General features: G+C 41.0%; 1 protein-coding gene across 14 annotated transcripts in view; it reads right to left on the bottom strand.

Annotated features, from left to right (window-relative positions):
- The window catches only part of CaMKII (Calcium/calmodulin-dependent protein kinase II), a 29,779-nt gene extending 15,458 nt beyond the window's left edge, over nucleotides 1-14,321 (bottom strand). For 3 of the 14 annotated variants that reach the window (XM_066400334.1, XM_066400336.1, XM_066400337.1), the window contains exons 1-4: nucleotides 13,921-14,315; nucleotides 4,900-4,994; nucleotides 2,171-2,230; nucleotides 1,924-1,953 (exon numbers count right to left, since the gene is read on the bottom strand). In XM_066400334.1, coding sequence (XP_066256431.1) covers nucleotides 1,924-1,953; nucleotides 2,171-2,230; nucleotides 4,900-4,994; nucleotides 13,921-13,985 — 250 coding nt within the window. In that variant the 5' untranslated portion in view covers nucleotides 13,986-14,315. Of the gene's footprint in view, nucleotides 1-1,923; nucleotides 1,954-2,170; nucleotides 2,231-4,899; nucleotides 4,995-13,920 lie in introns of all 14 variants that reach the window. The other 11 variants (XR_010752624.1, XR_010752625.1, XM_066400338.1 and 8 more) reach the window with 7 other exon arrangements.
- Nucleotides 14,322-16,505: the final 2,184 nt, after the last annotated feature.

The raw sequence follows: 16,505 nt of genomic DNA, 5'->3' as shown, positions 1-16,505 counted from the left end.
ATGAGGGGGTTCCAGTGAAATATCGGTGAAAACGTGCCTCTCTCCCGTTTTATCGCCGAAAAACAGGGACCCGTACACGGTTTCGCCCCGACATATACAAATTGCGATAAGCTTCATCTCGGCGGCGGCTGATGCGTGATAATGGCCCGTTCCATACGCTTTTCCGATGTTATGCCAGGCTGGGCGATGATAAAAATTTGTAATTTTACGGTTAATAATGAAAACCCATTTACTGTATTTTCCATTAAAGCCCGGGAAGGAGCTTCGCCGCACGAAGCCAGAATCGTAACTTTTTCTGGAAGTCCTAATATTGACGGGGAAAAAAACTCAAAAACAACCCGTGTGCAAATGACTGCAGATAAAACTGATGACCCTTGGGGGCTTCCGAATTTTACCGACTCGTAAAAACCGCAAATGTCCCAGGTAATGGCGGCAGTAAAACCATAACGTGTCCCATAACAGACTTATAAATATCCCACAATGACCGTTTCATTTAAAAAATTGCGGGAATGGTTACGCTCATGGCCGCACACATGCAGGTAGCTTACATAAACACCCGATCAATGCTTTATATGAATTCCAAGCTTCCACACCCCGCGGGCGCTTATGAAGGGCTCGTCGACGCCCTGGAATAAACTTGGAGAGTCCTCGGTATTTATGCTAAACTAGATAATTTCGCACTTGCACAGGACGAAGATAGGACACGCGAGATAGCGGAGGTCGGTTAAATTCCGCTAAAAGAATTTTTCAGGGCGCCTTATGAGACCTTTCTGCCGAATTAAGCTGCGCTAGTATATTTGGCGCTGCTGAAAAATTAGACGGATGGAGTAACATTCGCAAGCTTCTACTGGGAGCCCCAAACCTAACGTATGCAAACGGTTCCGCCCCGAAAAATAAACAATTATTAGATTTACATTTTAAATGTCGCACTTTGAATAACGGTTTTGCGGAACTAACAATATGATAATGGCATACATCAGTTCGGTAGTTTGTTTCGAAATAGCAAAACATCATTCAGATACGGCGGCCCATTTAGATGTGCTCATCGTTGCTTCCTCCAAAGGCGAATGTGCCGCCCCAGTCAAGAGCCGGAAGTTCCTTCCGGAAAAAAGGCGGCTCGGATAACGCTCAGTTTAAAGCACTGGTTAAACGTGCACGATTTGTTGGCGCCAGTGCTAGAGTAATTATTTGTGCCAAAAAGCACAACCGCTTCTAACATTAAACGAAAAATTTACGTGCCTGCACACGCAAAAACACTGATCGACTAGTAGTTCCTCCGCCTCCAATATTTCACAGAAAATATCCATACAGCTTTTTGGTATGTTTTCAAGTACTCCCAGTGGTTCATGGGTTAACACCTACGGAACGCCTCTAAATAACAGACAGAGCAGCACTCGTGTTGATTGCGCCACCAGACAGAAGACCACGAAATAACTAGAAAAACGGCAACTGCGCAACCGTCTTTTATCTAATCTCCGCGTTGGTCCCTGGAAAGAACTCAACAGGCCTAACATTAAAACAAGGGCGGCCTGGACCGTTTGCTGCGTTGCCAGACCTCATCATTTATCTTCAAAATTTCAAGCTACGTAGAGACGGCAATTCGTAATGACGTGCTATGCGCATCATAGGAGCACCTGGCTTTTTAGACTATCTGAGGAACATACCGCGCATCTAACTTTTCTCAGTTATTTTTTGTGAGCCTCACTATGACCGGACCGCACCTAACCAGGACCCCCCGTAAAACGCTCTACAATCTACAACATGCACTTGTAACCGCTCTGAGGCGTGTCCTATGGACCTAAAAATGATGAAACAACAAAGAAAAGGAAGAGATGCACACAACAATTAGATGTATAGATAAAGAGAGATAAAACAAATAAATAAATGAGTAAAAAAGTAGATACAAATTGAAAAGACTATTACCTAAATGCTTGAGCACCTCAGGATTGCTAACTATTTACAAATGAAAACAGAAAAACGTTAAGTTACATTCATAAAATGCACATTGATGGAGTCTGGTGGAACTGGCCAGAATGTTAACGCGCATGTCAACGTCCCATTCTGACCAATTAAACCGCGAGTTTGTTAAGGGGTGTGAAGCATGGATGACTTTAAAAGTTGGTAGATGTATGTTCTGGTGTCAATTTGCATCCAATTAGGATGGACTCACCTATATTAGCGTGTTGCAGCTTCCGACAGATCCGCGCTTCCCTTTCGAGCTTCTGGAAATCTGAAAAGACACATTTTTGTGATTTCGAAAGAATTAATTCACAAGGATTAATCATTGAGAATTCAGGGGCTATCAAGTTTTAAAATTTCCCTAATGGATATCTGAAGGGCGGGATAACGAGAAGATAACCGGGTGAACCTGATTTATTAACCCACAGAGAGCCGGGATACGAGATTACACGATAAATGTTTTACAGGGCTAATTTGAACGCGAGTTCGGTCGTACTAACAACTAACATTTAATATTTACAGATTGTAAATTCCGCAAGTTATACAGGGTGTCCCAGAAACAATGATGCATATGAGTATCGCGTGCTAGAGGGCATGACAACGGGCCCCGTGTTTTCATTCTACAGGGCGTCAAAGTAACTCTTCTATTCTGTAAATTGAGAAGAAATCTCGCAATTCTCGACTTCCAGAGTTGAAATTGCTCCAAGGAGAGTTTTTCGGCACGAGAAATTTATTAAAAATATCAGCTTCAAGCTAGAGATATTTCCAATTAAGCAATTTCGTATGCTCCTCTATAATATCTATAACAAAATAACTCCTCTCTGCTGTTAGATCCGGATTTGTGTACCAATGTCTTGGAAAAACCTCAAAGAAAGAAATCTGATAGAGTCAAATCGGGACTCCGTTGTGGCCACAACTGTTCTCGACCTCATCCAATCCATCCATGCGGACAATTCACATTCAAGAACTCCCGTACACGTATAGGGCAACGAGCAGGAACGTCACTTTGCATAAACCAAAATCGTTATTATAAGACTAGAACAACATCTTCTACAATCAAAGCTAAGCCGTTTTTAAAGCAGCTCAAGTACCGTTCCCTATTCAGTTTGCGAGGAGTTCAACTAGCCCGAAAATCGCATTTCCCAAAATCCCACGCCACGCATTAATTGAAAATTCATGCTGAAAATAATGTTCTCCCATTTAATGAAGATTCTCTGTGTCACAATAATGGCTGTTTCTCTAATTAAATATACCTCTCCTTGTAATTGCTGCCTTGTCGGTAAACACTATTTTATTAAAGAACAAAGGGTCGTGATGTCGCTTCTGGGGTAACAAATTGCAGAAATAAATTCCGGGTTGAAAATCCCTTGATAGCAAATTTTGCCCAGGCGTTAAATGATATGGAAACAGCTTCTCCCTCCCTGGAAGTTTAGAAATTGATGATTTGCCGACCCTCGCGGCTTCAGAGATTCATCTGGTGTCAATCTCTGGACGGAAATTTTCGCTTTTTGAGCCGCAGTGAGAATTCGTGGTCTTCGATGAACTCATTGTCTATTATTGGGAAGCAGTTGCAGGCGCTTTTCAGCAGCAAGGCGCCTACTAAAATTTGCGCATAAGCGCGAACCACATTTCTCATCTGAGTACTAGCGAATTCATCGCGTCGAGGCTTTCGTGGAAACATAACGCGACACCCTGTATAGTGATACAAACAAGTTTTTATACGGCCTTGTTGGCTACTTCAAAACAACGTTTCTGGGACACTCGGTATATCAATTATTAACGCAAAACCGCTTGGGAAATTCGGTTTGCTCTCACTAGTAAGCGACTCTTCCCTGCAGGGGCGAACGCCATCCCCGCCATTGTGTTTTCTATTATTTTCCTCTTTCCTCACGCTCATCACTGCAGACGCGCAAATGTCTCACCCTTGTCACGTTGGGAGGTGGACAAACCTTCCGGACAGGACGAACCGCAGATCTATTACCTCGAGTGTCGAACTCGGGATCCATCAACGTTCAGACCATTTCTAGCAGCTTGAAATTTCTTTGAATTTCCTATTGAAATCTGAATTGGCGAGAATATGCCCGACTGTATTTCCCTAAACAAGCTCTATATACGAAATCGTATTTTCGACGTCAGAAAATAACAGGGGCACATTTTCATAATTGAAAAGGCAGCGTAAAATTGGCTCCGACTCGGACGAAATTGGCTTTCCTTCTGCCCCCAAAGGTCGTTATAACGTAAAATAATTCAAAAAGGGCACGTGTGAAGGGGTAGATCCGGGAAATTAGTACACTTCCTTTTTCTCAGTGGGGCCCCTTAATAATGTGGAAATAATAAAAAATCGTTTAAGCTAGCCGCGTCGGCGTTAACATCAAACATTCATTAGGCCATCAGGTCGGTCGAATTCGGATTTCCCCTGGTTTCGTCGAGATATTAAAGATTCATGGGGAGGGTGGTAGTTCGATGACGACTTAATTTCCCCTCGGTGTCACTGCACGAACAGGCTCCGTTGGCACTCGATAAAGAGGTTTTTTTTCATTAAAAAGCCGTCGCCAAAAGAGGCATAAACCAATATATCCATCAGGCCTTATCGAGTCAAAACCTATTACACGCAATCGCTTCCTTGGAATCAATCATCATATGTAACAATCAAAGATGGTGAATTATTCATGTAAACCCGCTCGAATGAGCAGCTTTTTCTGCCGCGTCAATCCCGGCAATTTAAAGGTGGACTGATGGGTACCAGTCCAAATAAAGACGGGACTAAATAAGTCGTCCGAGCAAAAACCACCCATTACGCGCTTGACGGACTGTCCCATTGGGCATAACATCTGTAAAATGACGTCGCTCGTCGCATGCGAATGAGTTCTAATGCGCTTCCAGTATGCTTCTCGAGGAATAAAAATAAAGAGCCCCATGTTATTGATTCATCCGACTTACCTCTTGCGGACAACTTCTTTGTGTTGATTATCTTGGCGGCGAACTCCAGGCCGCTGGACTTTTGGACGCATCGTCTAACTACGGAGAAAGCACCTCTGGAAGAAAGAAAATGGGGATTTAATTTTTTCCCTTTTAGAGGGGGGGAAATTCGTCGTAAGTCAATTTGCGGTTAACGGTGCAAAAGGCCTGTTAAACGGGTACCACACTCGTGCAGCTGAATAATTAATGAACGTTCAACTACGTGCTCACTCTTATCTCCTCTGTCTTAATTTTAATGAGAAACGTAAATTGCCTGGAATACATTGAAAAAGGGGATTTTTCCCTTTGAAAGCCAGCTTTCGCGTCGCCGGGGGCACATTGAAAAACGTACCAACAAGGAAACCTCCTTTACCTGGAGAATTCACGGAGAAACTCCGCCAAGGTTACTTCCAACAGTGGCGCTTCAAAATGATAAAGGGGAAAGTATGGGAGCAAACGTGGATCATCCGAAATGGGGGAAAGCTTGGAAAAAACTAAGAATTACTTCTCTTAGAGACACCTCACCGGCTTTGGGGCCATACGCCTATTCTTGAAAGGGTGAATTTTGAACTAGCTGTCTCGGCTCGAAAGCGTCTGAATCTTTGTTGCTTTGGCGATTTTCCGATAAAACGTGAGTCGAAATTTCGTAATTTGTTACTTAAAACGCGGGGGAACTCCTTTAAGACAGACACTTTGGGGAAATTTCGCAAGAATACGTGACATTGGAAAACACTGCCGCCCTGTTGATAGTATCGACGATGGATGGATTATATTGAGCTAAAAGTCCAGGTGTTACTCGGAATCGAATTATCCATTGTCATTGTAAACTTAGACGCCCTAAACAAACACGCCCTTTACCTCTCTTACAGAAATAGAGAAAGGGAGCCATAGATAACTGGGCGAGGGTTCTAAATTAACAAACGGGAGCAGTATAAGCGCCATAGCCGACTGGCTATTTCCCTTTATGGACTAGGAATTGCAATTTCGTAGGCCAATAAAACTAAGAAAGTTATATTTCTGCGTCTTATAAGAAAATGGCCAATAAAATACCGTCTCGTTTATGGACGACGAATAGATGGAGGACAGTAAAAAGTCTGTGCATGGCAAAAGTCAAGAACCCTCAGGGTCGCAATCTTATTTTCACTCCAAAGGCCAAATTTAATAGGCAGTTTTCGAAAATAACACTAAAAATATGTTGTATTTGCTCCAATAAAAAACGGGTAAACGATTGGGACAAGACAACAATTGGGATTTCGCTCCGCAGGCCTAATTAAGGACCAAAATAAAAACGAAAATCAGTTCCGAAATGGATTCGAGCTGGAGAGTTAATTTTAAGTGGGTGTATTATTAGTGTGGCCAATTTGGAACGCGTCTAAAAACGGAATTCTTCGCGTTCTCGATGCTGACGGTGAGCGTACAAATATACATTTTAACAACTAAATTTCACTCGTATAATTGGGAAATTTTAATCTGTTCACATTTCGAACATCGTCATTGATTGGTGGACTCGGTGCGCGATTTCAACTCCCGTTTGAAATACCAAATCAATGAAACCTTGAAAAAAGTTATAATTCAACTTTCTGGACAAGATGGTGAACACAATTAACATTTCAAAACGGACCACTGTACTTAAGGAACAAATTAGCAATATTTATGTGAGCTCGGGCATTCTCGCTCAAGCAAATCACATCGCATATGACGTTTTTGACTCCGTGTGTTCAGTCACACACACATGCACAATAATCCAAAGTTCCTTGACATTTAACAAGCCATAAACATATCAAAGAGGCTAGTAGCAAGACGCAGAATCTCAATTAATTCAGCCATATGATTTATGAGATGACACCTCATAGTTTTACCGAAATAGCTCCCGATGTTTTGCTCTATCTTTCTCAAAATAACTGGCCTGTTTACTGCGTACATATATTTCCATCAATTCTCTTATTTATGGGGTGCTTTTCTCAATTTTCCCACCAGAAGACACAGCACGAACCCCCTCAGGACAGATTCATTTTTATTATCCGCCATTATAAAAGCCGCTATTTTGTAGAAAATTTCCTACGAAAGCACCACGCCAAAGAATTATAGCAGAGAGCTATAGGAGCTCGCCTTATAAACTCCGACCTCAACGTACGTTTCGTCGTTACCACAATTTATCCCTTTTCCATTTTTCTCGAGGAAATGCGCCTATTAGAGATTAATGCGGGTGGTTTGTTTCGGTTTTTTGCTGCGCTAATTACCCTAATAAATTGGTGCCGACAAACGTCCGGTGCCGCCCATTGCCCAGCCAAGCTGGAAAACCGTCCGCGACGATATTTCATTATTTATTGACCGGGGCAGAAATAAATTTCGCAGCCCGAATTTTCTCAGTGAATTTTTAAAGAAGCTCTGGAACCGATCCAAATCAATTTAATATGCAATGTCGTCGAGTCGTTGTCGTCGACGGAGTCCTCGACGTCCGGTTTTCTGACGACGGCGCCTTCATTTTGTTTAATTGCAATGTGTTATTGAAAACGGCAGGGAAACTGAGTATTATTACCATATAATAGCCTGAGAGCTTCACACTCTCATTACAATCCTACCTTCAGCACAATAATATCGTATTTAAGTATTGTCCTGTGTTCTAGGGATTTCCTTTCACTGTGTGACGCCAGCTCCCTCTGCTGGGGTAACGTCAACACAATTTAGCAGGAGAGTTACCAGGGGTGCTCCAAAAATATGCGTATGAATAAAACATAATTTCAAAACTGTATCGCCAGGTGAAAAAACATGTGAAACTCGTATGTTTCGAAGTTTCACTCGCAAGTGTGCTTTGCATAGGCAACCAAACATACATAAACAATATTATAGTTTGTTTCACAGTGAAAAACTTCACCGATTTATTATGATTTTAGTGCTCTTCTCACTGCATCGAACTAACGCTGTTAAAGGGGCTTTATGTATTATAGGCTATATTACGATAAACCGTGAATCGGAATTTCAAATAAGAACAAAGCTGTTATTGGCGAAAATCTCATAGTTATCTCCAACAGCGTTTAATCAATATTTATTACTTATAAAATTAGGTAAATGATTCGACGTCGCGCAAACATTTGACCTTAAAGAAGGTATTTGACTAATGAATCGCAATTAATGAAAGAACGTCGACGACCACAAAGAAAGGTCTTGAGGTTAATTAAAATAATGCACCTTCTAATTAGTCATTGTTCCAAGAACGACGGTTTCCATTGTGAGGCGAGTTAATGCGGGATTTCCAGACAAGAGTAATTTAATTTCAGTTTAGTGACAGAGAATTTTCAAGCTTCAATAATTAATTAGTTTATTTATTCATTTAAAAATTTTAGGCATTTTATTACACGTTTCAAAGTTCCTAGATGCCCCTCATCGGAGCTCCTAAAGACGAGGGAAAGAAGTTTATTGCGCCCCTTTAAATCCAAACTTCCAATTAATATAACGAACTCCTGCAATTTACCCGATGATGAACGTGGAGTTAATTAGGTGGAGTGGCACGTTTCCTTCAAGGAGAAAGCTCCAGATTCGATTGAAGCATGTCCGATAACAATCAACGTCTAAAACTTATTTGAGTTCGGGGCTCAGTTTCTTGTGTTTGACCTTCGATATTTGCATTATTATGTAATATTCCGCTTTATAACATGAATTATTCAGGACGTTTTTGGCCGTACATATGACTCAAAATTGGATTTGGAAACGGAAAAGAATAATTCCCTTTGGGGGGAAAAGGGGACGAAAGTAAATTGCCCTCTGTGAACATGTTTGCATTCAATTTGCATAAAAAACTGATCAGCCCTTTGCAATTAAATTATCCATCAAAGGCCTTCGCTCGGCGTTAACAAAACGGTGTTTTTGATTAGATTACTTTGCTCCCGTCAAGACTACAAACACGAGTCTCCAACGGGATTACAAACAACATATTGTGGTTATTCAATATGGTTTCCGAGGCACGCACAATGACAGCGCCCACAGCGGCCATTTTCATGCCATTTTTTGCTTAAACTGGTGCAATATTATATCCCGGCGGGGCAAGAACGCAGCCTTGGCATTAGAAACTAATATGTGACACGAAGGTAATGACCATCAGATGAATGGAAGAAGCCCTAATATATTTAATAGGGTTATATAAAGGGTCGTCCCGGATCGATAGACAATGGCAGCCTATGTCAGGCCGCCTTGGATCGTCCCATGTATTATTAAATCATCGCGGTAGATTCGAAAGGTTACTTTAATTGATTGAACTGTTGTAAAGGAGAACATCTATGCCTCAACCGGTTTCTAGACGTACATAAGGAACCATCTTGCGCACGTAACACCAAAAATCTTTATATAGTTACGGAAACAGGAAATTTCAATAACTGTTGTGAAATACGACCTTCCTGCAAAGTTTCCTGAACTAGTTTCCCTAAAACGGAAAACTGTAGGAAACTTCGCAGGTTTACACGAGACCGTAAGCGATGTTGGCGCTCTTTACAACGCCGAGCCAAAAGTGCCATTATTTAAGAGCACCTTCTTCCTTTCACGCCTTGGGCTGCACATTTTGGAGCGAGATAATTCTGGAACGAACATCTCGCAATCGACAGACATGACCCCCTCCAGTTTCCGACAAAGTAAATATCAGGCAGAAAAAATGGCCTGCTTCATCTCTAGAGTGCCGTCAACCCCCCGGGATTTACAAGAACATTCTCGAAACGACGAAACCATAAGAGCAAATCCCGAAAACAAAGGACAAATTTCAAAGGAAACCCTTTTATTTGTTTAGCAGACAGGTGAGAATTTAAGGCTTTTACTTTCGTAAATTCTGCGCCAGATTCCACAATCGAGACACTTCAAGGAGCGTTTATACTGCAAGTTTCAGCCCGTGTTAAGGCCCTATTTGTAAACGTCAGATGTCGTAACAATGAAACCCCCTTAGATGCTAAGGGTAGAAATTATTGATTGCAGTGGGTCTGACCCGCCAATTTGTCAAGAAACAAGTTGAGAGTTCAGGTCAGTTCAGATTAGTTCAAGGATAATGTACATGATGGTCCACGGTTCGGCACGAAATATAAAATAATTTTCCTCGACATTTATTCACGGCTTTGTCTCTGTCTCACAGAGAAAACGAGCAAAACCCGTGAAGTCTTACATCTGCTACATCTGACAAAACTGCTGCACTCGCAGTGTTGTCGGGCATTTTATTCTATTTCCAGTAATTACCCCATTTAAAGATCCTCGCAATAAGCGCCAACTTTCCCTTTGTTTCGAATCGGATTACCGCCCCCATAACTGCGTTGCACTCCGATTTATTAAAGCTTTGCATTAATTTGCATAAATATTCTCGTCGCTACAAGAACTTTTGCATATCTCGTCCTAGTTTAGAGTTTCGCGCAATGAATGCGAACTAAACGCGATACTTACTTATTTTCCCTTGTTATGAGGGGTTGCATTTACGTAATCGCCTTGTTAGCAATGTCGGCTTAAAACTAAAATTTCCTTGAATGAGCAAAATGAGGTCTTTTGAGCCTGATTTCGTTATTCAACCCCGATGGCAATTCGTGCTGAATGCCTCTGTCATTTGCCGCTAAAATGGAAGGGCCCCATTTGTATTCTACCCTATTACTTATGTATACGACTTGTATACACCGGCTTTTTTTATTATCGTCTTGTATATCCGAGGCAGTAATGACATATTTCCTGCGCCAGCAAAAAGGATTTCATGCAAATTGGGTTCGGAACGGAATGCGGGGTACAAGGGAAAAATCACTTTCGTTATTGGGCCGAAAAGAGTGATAGTGAAATAATTATGCTTTTTTGTGTCCGATCAGGCACACGTGACGCAGCCGAGTGGCGGGTGATGATTGATTTTTCGCTATCGGAGTTGATAAATTAGCGGCCAAACACACCCCCGCCGCACCTCGAACCGCGGTTGTATGGCACGCTTTTTACGTGCCATAAAGTGTTCCTTAGTACACAAAAAAAGGGTGTAAATTGCGTGCTTTGCACCCTGCTACAATGGGAATTATATTAGTCTTTTATGATGTTTGGTCGTTAAAGAAAGAAAGGCGTTTTTTCTAATTCCTTTTTGCCCCCTTTGGCTTTCGCACCCTTAATGGACGGCAGGGAGGCGCGGGACAGTCATACAACATTAGCACAATTAACGCCAAGCAAAATGGGACTTTCCCCAATTTTCCTCTAGATGAAATTTAATTCCTCTTTCAAAAGAAACCACCCCATTAGACCGCACAAATGAATTTCGCCACTGAATTTCATCCCCTTCGACCAATTGTTGGAGCGACATTTTCAATTTTCGTCGCGTACGACACCTTTCTTCTTAAGAGCGACACTTCCTGAAAGACTTTTCCATTTGCATGGGGGAGCAACTTAATTAAAAAGTTTACTTTTAAACAGGCCACAGAGACGGGCTCAAAAATGGGCAAAACGATCGTAATAAGCCCTAAATTGTTTATTTAATGGCAATTTACTTTATTTTGGCTTTGTCCATTAATTGCCTCCCTGGACCAACAAGCAAACTGCCCATTACAGCCGCACTATTTATTTACATATCGAGTACTTTAAAAGCGAATAACTCCAGTGACTTTGTATATTATAGAGGCGTTAGACTATGCTACTTCCACTGGAATTAAAACAAATCAAATTGGTGCTTGAAAAATATTAGCCACCGCTAAATTTAGCTAGGATTCCCAAAATAGCGACCATTTCGAATGAAACGGGAGCTGTCAAGTATCTATTCTTAGTGCGTTAGTTTTGCTTTATCGGACCGAAGCACGTTTCGATCTCTTTCAATATAGGAAATGGAAGGCAGGAGGTTAGTGGGTTAGCGTTAAGAGGGCCCTAAAATTTTTGCTACAATGCAGATTAGAGGTCGTAGGAAACGATGATGGGGTGCATGGAGTGCAACTACTCAAGGGAAAAATCGATATAGCCACATATTTCGTTATTTCGGAGAGTCAGTATCTCCACTAAAATTCTTAAATTGTTGATTTGAGAAAGGCTGTCTAGAATCAACGTGGATCGAGGGAGATCGATCGTGAATGAAAACTGTCTTCTCAAGCATACACAGGGTAAAGTGTAGTGCAAAATGATTACGTTTGAGCCCAAACCATTTTACATTTTCGCCCACTGTATTTGGTATTTCTTTCCAGTGGATGCGGCAGCTGCGCTAATCTTAAAACTGTCAATCTTATGACATTTAACTACTTCAATTGACATCTAGGCCATCTGGGCCTGGAAAAAACTACGGGGGTTTTTCAAAAAGTTCGCGCTTTCCTATTAGTTCTCCTATATAGCTGGAATACCGCGGCTGATTTTAATAAAATAAATCGAGTATAAAAGTTGGCTATTAAGTGTCAATACAATGAGAACCTTGAAATTAAAGCACTGGCGATGCTGCCATAATTAGCAGAGCACTGAACAGTTCATTAGATTTTTTCAGTTTACGTCACCGATTTTACAGTTCAAGGCACTCTGCGAAAATAGGATTTTTGATATTTCTGTAAGACGGAACTTTAAAGGATACAAATTAACGCTTCATTTTATGGCGATCTTAAGATCGGTGGTCAGGTGGTCAGATCAGTGGCGCAGATTGTAAATTAAGTTTTATGCCGATGTAAAACGCGTTCAATCCTTTACGTAAGGAAAATAATATTAAACTCTTTCCAGTTGACAAATGCGTTGTGTTACCTATACAAACACGTAAATTAACCTACTGATACGTTTTCAGGTTAGTTCAGGTTCAGATCCTCCAACTCCAAATTGCGTAACCAATTTAATCGGCCTCGTATCGTTTACGATTACCGAGATCCCCATGGCTGAGCTGCAGAAACCGACTGCTTGTAGCCTAAAGCCTAAAAGCCGAAAGAGCTTGCGAGAGTAGTTTTTAAGAAAACGCCAAGCAAATCGTAGTCCTACGTAACAGAAACCCAACCTGAAGGGAGTTACTTAAGACATGCTGCCATTTAGATATGACATCACGATTGATGACGCAACGCCAGGAGCGTGACACTACTGACTATACTATTCGTTTTCCTTATTTTGACCCAAAGAACATCCCTTCCTATGATACAAACACGGGGAATGAACGTGTCTTCATCGTTTCTTGACGCCAATTAACTTCTAAAATTTCCCTCGCATGGTTTCTTCAGCTGAAGCCCCTCAACTGACTTTTAGAGGGGAAGATAGGCAACCAAAAATAGTCAATTTTTGTTTTTAAATTTAAAAAATTGAGTGATTAAATCATTTTTATAAAGCTTCACGTAGATGACCCATAAAGCGAGGTCTCCGGAAGTACCCCAGTAATATAAATTACCGAAGTCTGAATTGAGGTATAATCCATTTTACTGACAAAAACCTATGGTATTCTCTTTATAAGATGAGAGGGAAGGTGGATAGGCAACCAAATATACACGACTTTATTTGTAAATTAAAAAACTGAGCGCCACTTAAGAAATCTCACGTTTCAAATACCCCCACAGTTATTTAATAATTCGTCCCTGATTAAATTACTCTGATAATGCTTCATGCGGATGACTCAAAAAGCGAAGCCTCCAGAAATGCCCCACAGTGATAAATTACCGAAGTCTGGATTGAGGTATAATTCATTTTGCCGACAAAGACTATGGCAATCTCTATATAAGACGAGAGACAAGGGGAATCTCCCCCGAAAGAAGAGAGACAACCACCTGTCACTGGGTAAAAGTGCGGCGGGGCTGAACCGTATTCCTGCTACTACACTGCCGGCCGATATTGATTTTCCGAAGCAATGCAGATAATGTCGGGCAGCAGCAAACGACACAAATTTGTCCGCGACCCAAGGGAACCCGTTTTATTTTTATAATACGGGAATATGTTGTCATGTAAGCGGGCAGGTACTGGCCAACGCCAACGTCTAGTTACGCCGCGGCGCCTACCCAAATTTCGCCCCCCGCTCCACTCAAAAGATGAATTATTATAACACTTGGAAAGGTGGAGGTTAGAAAGCGGTTCACTTACTTGCCCAGTTCCTCCTTCAGATCGTAATTATCACTGAATCGAGTGCACGCAATCGGAACTGCCATCGCAACGCAAACGGCACTAGTGACTAGTGACACGGGCCAAGGCTCTGGGTTTCGATAAGTCAGCAGCACCGCGCACTGGCCAGAGATCTAGACCACCCGGTATAGGACACTTATGGACTTCATTCAATTTTCAAATTTCGTAGGCAACAGAATCCGGGACCAGAGCGGTCTTTGCTAAACGGAAAAAAAAAACACGTCGAGAGGGTACTTTTTGAAGTAGAATCTCGGTAAAGTCACTGCGTACAAAACGCGAACTTTTCACTCGGGCCGAGCGAGCAAAGTCAGTGCTTTGGCGTCCGTCCACTGGGATCTAACCTAAAAGATCAATATTGGACTTCGGTTCGTATATGCGAGGCGCTTACGAGCTTGCCAGGCCTTGTTGTCGGCTGCTCACTCAATTCTCCAGCGATGGGGACGATGATAGATTTCAAACGAAACTGGCAAACTTACAAAGATAAAACTCAATTTAAAATAATCGAATTTTAAATAACGCGGACTCTTATTGAAACTCTCACTCTGAACACAAAATAGAGAATCCCGCGACCTTTAATTCCTTTAATTAAAGAAATTAGGTTGCTGCAACTTGGCACCGCCGCAAACCCCGATCCGCGATGCCGACGGCGACGTTTATTTTAGTATTATTTACAAACCGTGTGAAATAATGAAAAACGCACAATCGAATAAATCCGTGGGCCTCTTTCCTCCTCTAATAGATAGGACACCTTTACGCGTCTTTAAAAATAAACAATCAGTTATTTACATGTATGTTTTTTCAGCACTGCGATGTGGCCATTTTCCTCTGCGATTTCAGTTTAACGAAGCATCGTGATTGGTCGAGGTCGTTGCGTAGGAGGCGTCGCCATAGTAACGGCAGAAGCGCGTCAATCGCCATTCAATTTGAATTATTATTCCTGTTGGTGATACTTTTGCCAATTATTGCGGATTAACTATACTAGCAAATGTATATACTGTCCCTGAAATCACTGCACAACGCTTGAGCAAAAAATTTCCGAATAAAAAATAAAACGTTCTAAGTAAACTTACCTATATCCAATGTTGCTTCATTTTGCCGCTACAGAAAAAAATCTAGAGCAATTAAATCGAGTAATATTGCTAGCTAATTTACGGGTGCATGTTGCCTGTTCCGATATATACATACATATATGTTAGAATATGTTTAATTTAAAAATCTACGAACATTTACATTTTAAATGGGGTAGCACCCCGTCGTTTATAAATCGCATTTCGTCACGAAGCTGTAATGGCAGATCTGCCAATAAATCGCGAAAAATGCTTTGAAAGAAGAGTAAATAGTTATCCCTGTTTAACCAATTTAGCATTACAAGGAATCCAATAAAAAAAATAATAATCACATTCCTAATTATACGTTAGCATCGTGGATTAATATTACTTGGATTAAAACTACCCGTTTTCTTGAGTTGCCTGCCAACATTCGTGAATATTTGATGGTTCGGAATTATGCGACACACAAAAAAATCAACATTACATTATTTGTAATAAAATACAATATTAATTCCTGAAAAGAATTAAATATTAACTCCTGAGAAAAAATCAATATCAAGTCTCAAGAAGAATTCGATATTAATTCCTGGAAAGAATTTAATATTAATTCCAGAAAAAAAAAATTAATTTTCGAAACAGTTCGAGTTTCGAATTAATTTCGACTCGAAGCAGCGGCATACACTGTTGAAGCCTGAAACAAACAAAAAATCACTATTACAGTATCCCTGAAAAAAAATAAATATTAAGTTCTGAGAAGGATTCAATATTAATTCCTGAAAAGAATTTAATATTCATTCCTGAAAAAAAAACAATATTAACTTCTGCAAAAATTCAATTATACTTCCTAAAAAAAATTCAATATTAAATCCTGAAAACATTTTCGAAACAGCTCAAGTTGCTACATTATTCTTCGGCCACATCTAAAAATGGACCTAAGTGCGTGTCAAAAGAGCCAACATTGTAAATAACTTTCACTTTCAACTAAAATTCTACATCTTTCTCATTGACCTGACAAAACTTAATTGTGAACTATAAGAAACAACAGTCAGAACCCACCCCCAAGCATCAAGGATGAGCCAGAATCACGTCAGCAACGTTCCCCCTTTCTCTCACAAGATGACAGTTAAACACCGCCCACTTTCACTCGCTTAGTCATCAATGCACTAATGACGTATTTCACGAGCCTTTAGGACAAAAGAAAACCCGATTATCCCGATTATTAGTGCAGCGCGCATTACGATCATCTTGCACAACGCTGCGGCTAACATTCGAGTGAATCATCTGCGAAGTAAATCGGTACGAAAACATACAAAAAACTTTCAACCTGCCTTTTGTAAAGGTACAGCTGATCGGTCTTAGAAGCGATACCCGATAGGAAATAACACGCGGCGTTTCCGGATTTAGTAAAGTGGATGAAAAGCTGCGAATTTAAGGCAGTAGTTTCATTACGCAAGCATTCTCCGATGTAATAAAAAGTGTCCTATTGCGAGGAGAACT

This window comes from Euwallacea similis, chromosome 20 (assembly GCF_039881205.1).
Source record: "Euwallacea similis isolate ESF13 chromosome 20, ESF131.1, whole genome shotgun sequence".
Lineage (NCBI taxonomy): Eukaryota > Metazoa > Arthropoda > Insecta > Coleoptera > Curculionidae > Euwallacea > Euwallacea similis.
This window is presented reverse-complemented; position numbering and strand designations above follow the sequence as displayed.